The sequence below is a fragment of the Ahaetulla prasina genome, chromosome 1 (assembly GCF_028640845.1).
Source record: "Ahaetulla prasina isolate Xishuangbanna chromosome 1, ASM2864084v1, whole genome shotgun sequence".
In the NCBI taxonomy this organism is placed as follows: Eukaryota; Metazoa; Chordata; class Lepidosauria; order Squamata; family Colubridae; genus Ahaetulla; species Ahaetulla prasina.
This window is the reverse complement of record NC_080539.1, coordinates 207,520,585-207,534,015: the sequence shown is the minus strand read 5'-3', so window position 1 is coordinate 207,534,015 and position 13,431 is coordinate 207,520,585. Positions and strand designations below refer to the sequence as shown.

The 13,431-nt window shown below is 36.6% G+C and overlaps 1 protein-coding gene across 4 annotated transcripts in view; it reads right to left on the bottom strand.

Moving 5' to 3' along the window:
* CALCRL (calcitonin receptor like receptor) overlaps positions 1 to 13,431 on the bottom strand; it is a 91,511-nt gene that overhangs the window by 17,680 nt on the left and 60,400 nt on the right. For 3 of the 4 annotated variants that reach the window (XM_058189125.1, XM_058189132.1, XM_058189139.1), the window contains exons 5-9: positions 12,481 to 12,593; positions 6,707 to 6,798; positions 5,187 to 5,313; positions 3,507 to 3,660; positions 790 to 981 (exon numbers count right to left, since the gene is read on the bottom strand). In XM_058189125.1, coding sequence (XP_058045108.1) covers positions 790 to 981; positions 3,507 to 3,660; positions 5,187 to 5,313; positions 6,707 to 6,798; positions 12,481 to 12,593 — 678 coding nt within the window. The remainder of the gene's footprint in view (positions 1 to 789; positions 982 to 3,506; positions 3,661 to 5,186; positions 5,314 to 6,706; positions 6,799 to 12,480; positions 12,594 to 13,431) is intronic. The other variant, XM_058189144.1, reaches the window with a different exon arrangement.

Below are 13,431 nucleotides of genomic sequence, written 5' to 3'. Positions count from 1 at the left end.
TTATTATTATTCTGTTATTAATAATAATAACAGAATTGGAAGGGACCTTGGAGGTCTTCTAATCCAACCCCCTGCCCAGGCAGGAAACCCTACATCACTTCAGACAAATGGTTATCCAACATTTTCTTAAAGATTTCCAGTGTTTGAGCATTCACAACTTCTGCAGGCAAGTTGTTCCACTTATTAATTGTTCTAACTGTCAGGATTTTTCTCCTTACTTCTAAGTTGCTTCTCTCCTTGATTAGTTTCCACCCATTGCTTCTTGTTCTACCCTCAGGTGCTTTGGAGAACAGCCCGACTCCCTCTTCTTTGTGGCAACCCCTGAGATATTGGAACACAGCTATCATGTCTCCCCTAGTCCTTCTTTTCATTAAACTAGACATACCTAGTTCCTGCAACCTTTCTTCATATGTTTTAGCCTCCAGTCCCCTAATCATCTTTGTTGCTCTTCTCTGCACTCTTTCTAGAGTCTCAACATCTTTTTTACATCATGGCGACCAAAACTGAATGCAGTATTCCAAGTGTGGCCTTACCAAGGCATTATAAAGTGGTATTAACACTTCATGTGATCTTGATTCTATCCCTGTTTATGCAGCCCAGAACTGTGTTGGCTTTTTTGGCAGCTGTTGCACACTGCTGGCTCATATCTAAATGGTTATCCACTCGGACTCCAAGATCCCTCTCACAGGTACTACTATTGAGCAAGGTGCCACATATATAAATGTAAACAAAAAAAATATATATGGTATCTGTGCATTTTGGTTTTTTTCCCTAAATGTAGAACCTTACTTTTTTCACTGTTGAATTTCATTTTGTTAGATAGCACCCAATGTTCAAGTCTGTCAAGTTCCTTCTGTATCTTGAGTTTATCTTCTGGAGTGTTGGCTATTCCTGCCAGCTTGGTGTCATCTGCAAATTTGATGAGTTCCCCATCTATCTCCTCGTCCAAGTCATTGATGAAGATGTTGAAGAGTACTGGGCCTAAAACAGAGTCTTGGGGTACTCCACTGCATACTTCCCTCCATGTAGATGTAGTTCCATTGAGGACTACACTTTGAGGGCGGTTGGTCAGTCAGTTATGAATCCATCTGGTGGTGATGCTGTCTAACCCACATTTTTCTACTTTATCTAGTAGTAGGTTATGGTCTACTTTATCAAATGCTTTTCTGAAGTCCAAGTAAATTATATCGACAGCATTCCTCTGGTCCACTAATTTTGTCATTTTGTCAAAGAATGCAATAAGATTAGTCTGGCATGATCTGTTTTTGACAAACCCATGTTGGCTTTTGGTTATTACTTTGTTTGCTTCTAGATTGGCTTCATCAATCTAATCTCATGGTGATTCCAGGATGTGTATACAGGAGCTTATTACTTGACTATTCAAATCCCTTGGCTAACCTTGTCACAAAACAGCATCATGAGACTAGGAGTGCAAAGTGCTGAAAACAGCAGGTATGGTTTCTTGGTGGCACAGTTGCTCTCACAATGCTGTCAAAATCTCATTTGAATTGAAGCAGCAATTGACAGAAATATGTGGAATTCTCCACTGCAAATAGTCCCTGAAGAATATTGTGGGAGATGATGTCCACACATCTGGAGGATAGCTAATTTGGGGGAAGGCTAATTTTCTGCTTAAGTATATTTATTTTGTTTTATCATAAAAGGTAAAATACGAAAAGGCAAAACAAACAAGAGAAGGCTAATTTTCTAAAGAAATTTGCTCCTGATTGCTGATCCTACAGATATGCCTTCTATATATACATTAACATGAAATGAAAATAATCAAGAAATTTTAAGAACTGATTTGGAATTATATAAATCTACATTTGGATACTTTTGCAATAGCAGAAATATCTATAAGTTTAACATACACACACACACACACACACACACTCATGGTTGATTTGTTTATAATTTATTGTAGCACATTTACCACTAATTAATAAAATGAGTCAATACCCATAGAGAATTAAAATCAACCTTAGCAATAAATATGCTTTAATATAGAACAATTTATTTTTATAATACTGTCATTTGAAGCTATAAATCCACCTCGATTTAAGTCTTGATTCATCTAATTAAAGTGACATTAAAATGTCTTTGTACATGGGTCTCCATAAATTAAAGCTCTCAGTTAGATCCACATTTAATGGATTGTTAATAGTTCTTAAAATAAGCATGTGTTATGAAAGAATAAAAATTGATCCCAGAGGCTGCATAGCATCCAACACCCTTGATTTAAAAACAGTAGGCTCAAATCTAAATTACTCAGAATAAAAGCTTATGGTCATAATAACCCTGCACAAGGTAGGCCTGTATTTATTAGCATAATGTGGCCTGTAACAAAGATGGTTATTAGGAGGTTTCAATATCAGGAAAAAAACCAGAGTCCTCTCCAAACCCCAGAAATTATTTCTAGTCTTTCTCTCCCTCACATGAGATCAGGAGACGATAGGACTAGGAAATATTGAAGCTTATCCTGTTCCCTCACAATGCCACAAGTGCAGAGATTCACCTCTCACATGAACCTAAATAATTCCTTTCCTATTATTTGCATATCATTTTGGCTAAAGCGAGAAATCATTCTTAAATGCCTATAATATTTGATGATTAATGACCATATCTACTTGTCTAAAAAGCGTTTTCAGTTGGAAAGAGGCTTTACGCGATTGTGAGAGGAGCAAGAGACAGCACAGGCTAGAACACATAACATGTTCGGAGCCTGAGATGCAAAACTGAACTTGAAATAGCACCTTGAAGTCAGCCAAAGAAGTGATGGACCCCAGATGCATTAGCAACAAATAAACAGTCGCAAACAACAATTGTGGGCTTTGGGGCAGGAGGTGCACTTAGATCACGGGCGTGATGCAAGACATCCAGGGCGAGAAACGGTTCCTCCCTTTTGGAATTTAATGAGAGAATAAAGCAAATCAACGCCTATTGACCCATTAAAGGGGGGAGGAAGTGTAGGTTTTTCAAGAGGCGTGGCTTCATTTTACTTTGCTGAACAAAAGAGGTCAAAGGAACGCCTGGAAAAATAAATGTGGGCTTATCCCCCACTGTAGGAATGGGTAATATTTTTTCCCCCCAACAATTAATGTTGCCTGTATAAACACTCCTAAGACAGGAAACAATGAATAATCACGCCCTCATGCCCTTTCCTAATAGAAGACTACTTTTTCTAAATCAAAGAAGTCATTTCCTGCCTAACACTTTCCCCATTTAGCTAAGATAAGATTTGTAAGTCAGTAATATATGCTTAAAAGCCACACAAATGATATATTAACAGTGTGGGGAGTGGTATCTAACATAAAATGATACTTAGCATCTGTTGGGGGTGTCACTCAGGTCACTGTGAATAAAGTAACAGGAGGTTACAAATTGCTGCTGGGTTTCCTTTGGATGATATTAAAATTCCCCTTGAATTAAAATTACAGTATGAGTGGGCCCAGAAAGTGGTATTAAAATACTTAGGAAGGGGGAGGGGAAGAAGAAAAATAGCTTACCCCATCCCAGGAGGTAATACCAAAGTAAATGCTGCTTTTCTGCAAATACAGCCACCACAATCAGAGTGTGCAAGTAAATGCCTTCACAGAGCATCCAGAAGTAATTGCAAACCATTAAGTAAAAGTGAATGAATTGTGCCACTTTGCATCCAACCTATGGTGAGAAAAGACCAATACGATTATCACTATTCTTGTAATATGCAAGGGATAGAACCAGTTCAATTTGTATTGGACTAGCAATGATGGAAACACAAAGAGAAAACAAAGATAACCCTCTCTGCTTCAAAACACTACGTTGAGATCACACACCTTTTGGGGAAGAATTTGGAAGACCTTAGAATCTCAAAAAAAACAAAAAACAAAAACTAAACCACCCCAATTTCTCGTCTGCCCATAGGAATGAGAATGTGGAGGACATTAATTTCCAGGATCTTGGATTCTAGATATTTAAAACTTGATTTGCATTAGCCAGTAACAATAAGAAAGCAAGCTGATCTTATCTGGGCTTGGGAGCAGGGTCTCCTTGTATCTGGATAGGAGAGTTACCAAGGATATCAAAATACCAAAACATATCCTGGAAAAAGGCAGTGACTAATCATTGGATCTTTTGCCTATACCCCCTGCATATTCAGGTCACTAGGAATCAAGCTTAATTTGAAGGAGACCTGCTTCTTCATGGCTCTACTGTTTTTCAGGCATTGCTTTGTGCCGCTTTTATTACTAAATTTTGTTATATCACTAATCTTACCCTTGGGAATATAGGAAGCTTCTACCATGAAAGACCTCTGGTTTATCTAGCTCAGTATTACCATGTTTCTCCAAAAATAAGACTCTGTCTTATTTTTTTTGAACCCCAAAATAAGCGCTTGGCCTTATTTTCAGGGGAGGTCTTATTGTTTTGGGGCATGTGGAGCAAGATGGGACTCCTCTTGCCATCTTACCTGATTTCCACCTCTGTCTCCTAACCCAAACCCGAAGAAATGGTGGGGAACGGCTGCGCATGCACTTATTTTTGGGAAGGGCTTGTTTTTGGGGAAACATAGTATTTATAGCAGCAAAATAAATTCCTTTGGAAAAGTAGCTGAAAAAATTTGCATGGACATATCCAGTTGAAAGGACCCAAAAGAAAGAAAAAGAGAGATAGAAGGCTACTGTATAGATTACTATCAAGATTTTTTTTCCAATAAAAATATAACACAGAATAATCAGGATTATATTAGGGGAACGTATGACGTTTCCTATAAACAGTGCTCCTCTTTCATATTATTTCACTGATTATTATAATTGCTTAATTAGATGAAGCTATGCATATTTATATAGAATGACATTCTCTCGAGTTTAGTAGATCATATTGCCAGGTGTTTTATGAAGCAGCAAAAATAATAATGTGGTAGACCAGTGTTCGAGAACCTTTTCGGCACCAAGTGCCGAAACGGGAGCACGCACGCACATGCATGCTGGAAACAGGAAGAACAGCTGCTCGGGGCGCAGGCGCATACCGGGAAGATGATTTTCCAGTTTCCAGCACTGGCCACCTGGTCTTCCAGTTTCTGGCAGGCATGCGCGCGTGAAGACCAGCTGGCTGGTACGCCAGAACCCAGAAGAGCAATGGGCGACTGGTCTACATGCCACTTTCAGCACACGCGCCATCGGTTTGCCATCATGGTGATAGACACTTACTGGGTTATCTGCAGCCACTGCTTGGTTGTTGGCAGCTCCTGATAGAATAATAATTGTTACAATAGAGTTGCAAACAAAAGAGAAAAAAAGATTCTTATGCAACGTGATCCTTTGGCAACTGAGGCTCCTAAAAGAAAATGAGCAAGAGAAAGTTAAGTTAGAGAGAGAGAAATTTCTTTCCTTCTAATTCCTAACAATTTCTTGTTAGTGGTTTAATTGCTAACTGGAAAGTTGCTTTGTAGTTCAAGAGCATTTGACCCTTGGAATAGAGCCAGGAAGAGCCCACAGTAACCTAACTGACTCTCTGAACTGAACACATTTACTTCCAGTCAGCGCTCCAAGTCTTGTGTGATAAAATATTGTACAAATGTTCATTCTACATTGTGAGTGAAAAATTGGCCATAGTCAGAAGTAGGTTCCTGCCAGTTCAGGTGAACTGGTAGTTGCGACCATCTGCCCAGCTGCTATCCCGTCCTATATCGCCGTGATTTTGAAGCCACGTGCATGCATTTTTGGTGCTGGGTGAACCAGTTGTTACATTATATGATGCCCACCTCTGACCGTAGTACCTTAATTACTCCAGGAAACCATTAAATTGGGAGAGTTGGCCTCATTAGAAAACTAGGGTGATCAGTATCAAGACAAAAGAAAATATCAAGCTATATTCTGAAGTTGGTGTAGTATTCTGATTTATTTTGAACCCGATCACCATTGCTTTCTGGTTTGAATAGAACAAAAACAGAGGTTCTTTACCCCAAAAAGGGGAATTATTTAGTGGTATTAATGTTAAAAGATAACTACATATTTGTCTGAACATGACTGATGTGCATTAAAGAAACAATTGCAAGCATATAAACAGCATTCATTTAAAAAAAGAATTAAGGCAGAAGATGAATTCTAGATGTAAGCCAAAGTTCCTTAAACAATTTACTTGGATGAGATAGAACAGCATTACACTGAAGTATTTCAACATTTGGAATTTGGAATAGTAATACATTGTTTATATAATATAAAGAACAAAACAGAGGTCAGAGTGACTTGTGACAAGTGTATATTTCTTATTGTTTTATTAGTCCTTCTCCTGATTTCTGGCATCTTGAAGGTTGTTTACCACAGCAGTTTAAATCAACTGCCACTAACAGTCAGTCATGCATATGGGCTAAACACAAATTCATATTTGGACTTACAACTTGCCAGAAAAATTGACATATAAACTATATTGTACTTGCAGATTTGTTCTCTATATACCCATCCCAGTTAACAGTGGTTTCATTATGTCTCTCCTATATCAAAAATTCCATAAAATCAGGCATAGACTTTGGAGTCATACGATCCCAACAGTTTTCTATCAGGTAATTTCAATAATTTAATATTAGGATAATATGAATACAACTTAACAAATCCAGCTGTGAATCAGTACTCAGAATGCCAGAAGTAACTTATTATTAATTACATACAGATAATGACTACTGTATAAGCTATATCGGTGAATGCAATTTATAAATGAAAATTATACTTACTTAAAATAGAAGAATATGCCAAGGGAAATAAGAAGTGAAACAATTGAAAGGCTATGGCCAATTATAGAGATATAGTACAGATTCAGAGCTGTCTGTAATAAAACGTAGAAAGAAGAATGAGCATTTAAGTATAGTTTACTAAGCATTAGCCCAAACATTATTTCAAAATAATTGCTGGAGAACAAGAGTATAAAATCTAATATCTGAGAAACATTTCAACATATCTTGGTGTGGGCTAGGGCTGGTGACAACAATTTCTGAAATTGTGCTGCTATGCTAGATAGAGGCTAGTCTGATTATCTTCCGAAATCCATCTCCCTTCTTTTTCTTTAAGGATGATCAAGTTGGCAGGACAAGGGGTGGCCATTTTCACCAGTGGTCTCTCATTCTTAAGTCCCTCTGCTAAGAATTTCTGTGGAGTTTTAAACAGGAACTCTTGTTTCTTCTGATTTTCTGATCGCTGGGGCTTTTTAAAAAACTATTTTAAAATCTACTTCCCTTTGCTACTCTTTTAAAGAAAATATTATTCTGTTTTTTATTTTATGTATTTCATTGTGGGAACATGGACAAAATCAGAATCTGAAAACAATATCTGAGCTTGGAGCCATCCCGCTCAAAATGTTCTACCAAGTTGGCTGTGAACTGACAGAAAAAAAATCTGAGTATACCAAGCATTTTGTTCTACCCTAAAAACGAAGCACATTTTTTTACTTCAATCTTGAAACTTCTCTTTATTTTACTGTATAATATTTTGGGAGGTTTTGTCCTGATAGGTAGCATGAACTATCAGAATGAATGTTATCAAATGATAAATATCAGATCTTAACTTAACTTTTTAAAATATTAATGAGCTGCTTTTTTGTAACAATTATTCTGCCTTGCTTATTTGTAGTGCAGTCTCTCTGAAAACAATGAGCATTGTCTATGCTCAGTAAACTTCAAGCATTGTTTTGTTAAACACAACAGCAATACTAACACAATCTCCCATGCTATAGTTTAAGAATATTTTACTTATTTTTCTACACATTTTACTGACTGTACTAATTAATTCCATGCCATCCCTATTTCTTTTTACAAGTGAGCATATGTTCTGAGTATATACTGTACTAAGTATATATATACATATTGAGCTCATTTTCTACAAGTGAACATACTTCCCAAAAAATTTTTTATGAAGGCCATGTGTATTGTGGTACAGTTGTAAACAGCATAAGAAGGAACATTTATACTCTAAAGATGACATGGCAAATACGAATTTTCCACCATGTTTTCAGGAGGAGGGGAAATAAACAAATGCTAGCACAAATGTAAGTAAGGCAATCTGATACAAATGGAAAACAACAGGAAATATTTCTGAAATAAAGAGATTAATGGCAAGCTTGGCTTGACCTCTCTTTTCTCTATCAAATATTTCTCTTTCATTGTAGCACTCACCAGCTGACCTATCAAGGTTAGGATTTGAATGTTCCACAACCAAAAGGGCTGGTAACCTTTCTGTGCCAGGAATTATAGGGAGCTCATAGGAAGGGCACAGTTAAATTTGGGCAAACATGTTTGTTTGGAGAGGGGTTTTTCTAACTCTAAAGAAATGTACAAACACATCATTATTGTTATTGGTCCGCGTATTTTACTCTCACAACTCTTCCTCTCTGGGGTCACCTATGCTGAGAAGGACTGACCCAAAGCAGTTTCCAATTTTTTTACTACCGGTTCTGTGGGTATGGCTTGGTGGGCATGGCAGGGGAAGGATACTTTAAAAACTCCATTCCCACCCCATTCCAGGGGAAGGATACTGCAAAATCCCCATTTCCTCCCAATCATTTGGGAGGACTTGGGAGGCAGAGAATAGAAGGGGCGGGGCCAGTCAGAATTTTTACTACCCATTCTCTGAACTACTCAAAATTTCTGCTACCAGTTCTTCAGAACTGGTCAGAACCTACTGAAACCCACCTCTGGCCCAAAGACTCCCAATGAATCTCTGTGGTTGATTTTGATGAAGGATTTTCCCACTCCTGGTCCATCACTTTCACCACTATACCAGACAAGCTAGTGTGAAAATAACAATAGAAGGGGTGTGTGTGTGTGTGTGTGTGTGAGAGAGAGAGAGAGAGAGAGAAGGAGGGAGGAAGAGAGAGAAAGAAGGGGGAAGGAAGAGAGACAAAGATAGTAAGAGAGAGAGACAGAGAGAAAGAAAGAGAGAGATGGAAGAGACAGAGAGAAAGGGAGTGGGGAGGAAGAGAGGATTTAAAGACAGACCAGTGTCTGGAGGAGTTAAAACCCTGTTGTATAGTAATAATAGTATAGAAGCAATAGTAATAGTATACTTGTAGTATACTTGTAGTAGAAATAGTAAAATATAGCATAGAAGTACAGGTGAGTATAGTATATAGTATAATAATAGTAGTAGACTATAGTGTGTAGAATAGTACATAATATATGGAAATAGAGCATAGTACAAGACAATAGACATAAAAAGAAATCACTAATACATGTTTGCGGATTTCACTTTTGTATCTTGGATATTTTTTTCAAAATAAAACTTCTCCCCAGCTCTTATAGGGAGGTACAAAAATCCAACTGTATAGGTCCAGTGCTTTAAAATTGAGTATAATTTTAAAAGTACCCATGACAGATTCAAAAGCCATGGAGCTACCAGCCAAATCTGATCATTGCAGCCCTGAATAATCCACACATAGAGAGAAGAGACAGATAACGTAGCCTTGCTTGCTCTTGAAATGATTCCAGGTTGGGTGTCACTTCTGGAAGTCAGTAGAATTGGCTGCCCAGCTTCTCATACATCGAAAAAGCAGAGCAGAACTTGAATAGAGGATCAGATTTCAAACCAGGCTGCATGACTAATGAACCTCTGCATAGATCTGCTGTCTGCCTTTGATTCTGCTGCTTAATAGAACTTGAAAACACTACAGGATTAATTGGCCAGAATCAAAATATAGCCATGAGATGGATAGTAAAGTGCGTGGGGGAAGGGTCACACAAGATGTTTGTCCTAGATGGAAACAGTATTATTTCCGCTGTTGTTCCAGGTACTGTTGCTCCATTTTTTTGCTTTTATAGAACAGGTTCTCAGATTTCTTGCACATTATTAGCCCTTCACAAACGAAGCTATTTCCCCCCCCCTCTCTGGAATGAAGTCTCTAGGGTCAGTCAAGGTCTGTATTAACCGGCCTTATAAAATTTGTAAACCAACTGCACTGTAATTCAATAGCAGCTTCCTGGGATTTAAGCTGTTAGGAATCTGAACATGCTTCTCAAGCTTCAAACAAATTTTGACCAGCCATGCTGTACTAAGGGCAGCTTGGCAAGTAGGCTGTCAATGGGGATTCAGAACAGCTTATTGTTAGGAATTTACATTTGATCATTGCCTGCTGTGTTTGCTTTCTTGCCTTCTATTCTTTTTTACATCAATTTTTACAAATTGCAGCAAATCCATGAATTAAACAGTAAACAGTAACAGATTTGGAAAGGATCTTGGAGGTCATCTAGTCCAGGGGGTCAACAATCTTGGCAACTTTAGGACCTGTGGACTTCAACTCCCAGAATTCCAACTCCCAGCTTTGCTGGCTGAGGAATTCTGGGAATTGAAGTCCACAGATCTTAAAAGTTGCCATGGTTGGAGACCCGTGACCTAGTCCAACCCCCTGCTCAGGCAGGAGACCTGTACTAGGGATTCGAACCGCCAAACTGCCAACCTTTCTGATTGACAAGCTCAGTGTCTTAGCCACTGAGCCACCTAGTCAGGCTTTTTACATTAGCTCTATTCTCACAGTTTATCCAGAGTTAATGGCTATCCAGACGAGAGATGAAAACACACTCAACTGAGTGTCTAGTAAATTATATATATTAAAAAGTATTCACACCTCCCTATGATCAGATAACCTGAGTGTTTTTGGTTTTTTTACCATTTCCTACTATTTTTGCATGTTGTCAGTCCTGATCCTAACATAAAAGTCAGTACATTGAGTGTACATTCATGGAGAAAATAATGGCATCGTCCTCATTAGAGAAAAGACATTGGCAAAAAAGGGGCCTTCTCTGTTGGAGCACCTACCCTCTGGAACGAACTTCCCCCCGGCTTGCGCCAAATATCTGACCTTCGGACCTTTCGCCGGGAATTAAAAACTTACTTATTTATCCAAGCGGGACTGGCCTGATTTTTAATTTTTAAATTTTAACCTTTTGTAATTTTATATGGGCTATTTTAGGTTGGGTCAATTGACGGTTTTAATTCGGCCATTATTGAATATGTATTTTAAATTGATATTTTAAATCTGTATATTTTATTGTTTTTATCTTTGGCTGTACACCGCCCTGAGTCCTTCGGGAGAAGGGCGGTATAAAAATTTAAATAAATAAATAAATAAAAAATAAATAAATAAAATTTAATACTAATTGCAAGACTTTTGTGGACTTTTAGCAAGAAACAGGGGAAAAAAAATCCAATTATGACATATGGATTTGATGACTGGTAAGATTTATCGATTGTTGGGAAAAATTTTTAAAATAAAATAAAATAAAAATAATTTTTTTTAAAAATAAAATAAAATAAAATAAAATAAATAAAATAAATAAAATAAATAAATAAAATAAATAAATAAAATAAATAAATAAAAATAAATAAAATAAATAAAATAAAATAAGATAAACTTTTAAAATAAAGTAAAAAATGTAAGTTTTAACTGAATTGTCTGTAAAAGAAGTCAGAAGTTAATTTTTTTCTTTTACGCTTTTGTTTCTAGAATTTCTTTTTTTTTTTTTGCACCTTTATCACTTTTCCAGCCATTTCTCTCTTTGAACAATTGTTTTTCTTACTTTTTATCTATATGTTTTATAGAAAAATTAATAAACTGATATTAAAAAAGAAAAAATAATTCTTTTTGTTTGTTCTTTCATAAAAAACTGCTAAAATATCTATCTGTAATGGTCTTTCCTTCCTTCCAGCTATTTATGATCTCGATAAAGGACCATATTTGTAGCTCAGGTTTGAAATGGGGGAGGTGGTCTTTGGTGCTCTCGGAACTTGGTTGTTTTCTTGCTGACATTTCATTACCCAAACTAGGTAACATCGCCAGTGATGTGTCTAGCACTGGTTAATGAAAAGCAAGAAAACAAGCAAGCTCAGAGAGCACCAAGGACACCTTCCCACATTTATGATCTCCCTGCTTATTTGTGAAACCAATTCTATAGCACATGACATTCTGCCTGATTGCAAGTGGTAAAAAATACATGGATATAAACACTTAAAATGCTAACAACACATCCTACACGTGTCTATTGAGAAATATGTCCTGCTTGTGAAGAAAATTATACATGAAATTTTGACTTTGGTTTTGTTGATCAGAAAGATTTGGTGTTATAGAAATGGCTAGTTATTAATGTGTAAAAGCAAAACATTGAGGTTGGAGTGTGTTTATCTTGTACTGTGCTAAGAAGAGTCGGAAGTCAATACCCCTTTTCTTTCTTTTTCTCTTTCCTCTTGCATTTCACCCCCTCTTTCCCCACTCCCCTTCCTTCCCTTAATTTCTTATTTTTTCTTCTCTTCCTTGTATTTTATATAATAAAATAAACATTAAGAGAAATAGGCCCTGCTTAATTCAATGCACCCTCTTCCAGGGCAACTTATTCTAGGATGGCAATCTAAATTAATTAACCTTACTGAAATATAATGCAGTGGCAAGCGAGAAGAAGTTAACATAGTGGACATTTCACAATTGTTAGGTTTTTAAAATCCTTTATTCTTCCGAGAATGCAATTACCTGCAATTTATAATATATTTGATGAGTGCAAAGGCTATAGTTTGTCCAAATTCTGTTACTCTCAGGGTGCACAAACCAGTGTCCATTTTCTTCACAGATCTTATAAACTTTTTCTTTTGGAGAAAAATTAAGGAGAAAAAAGTGAATTATAATTTCTGCATTCCAAAAGAGTTAATGTTTCAATAAATGCAACAGCAAAAAGGCATTGAAATGCATATATACAGTACAAATTCTTCCATCACCATTATTCCCTTTTGGTGTAAGCAACATTATACAGAGCATAGAAAATGAGCAATAAATAGTAAAGCAATTACAACTGAAGAACAAAATAAGGAAAAGACAAAACTGCTTAAACTGATTTAAGCCACTATAATTTACTCCATACTTTTCTATGCTTGCAAACCATCCTTGCTTCTATCTTGCTGAGACGCTGCTTCAGACATTACACATTACATTCTTTACAGTTTAATCCAGTCGTGGGATTCAAGTAATTTAACAACCGGTTCTCTGTCCTGATGATTTCTTCTAACAACCAGTTTGCCAAACTGTTCAGAAAGTGAACAACCGGTTCTCCCGAAGTGATGCGAACTGGCTGAATCCCATCACTGGTTTAATCCCATAAATTCCAACAAATCCCACCATTTCCATTCTTCCACTTTTTCTCAAATATAGCATTCGGTGTTTGGATCTGCATTTTTTCTATATATGACCTTCAATGTATTTTTTTTTTTAACATATTGGTCACTCACTTTTGTATTCAATCCATGTTTATTTACCATACATATTTCTTAAGAACCTCATTCTCATTCCCACAGCATCCAATTTACTTTTATATTTCTATTCACTGAATTATTACTTCCATAATAATTACTGTATTATTATTTCCATATAGCAATTCCTTTATATACTGCCAATTTATTGCAAGAAATGGATATTACATATTTTGTCAGT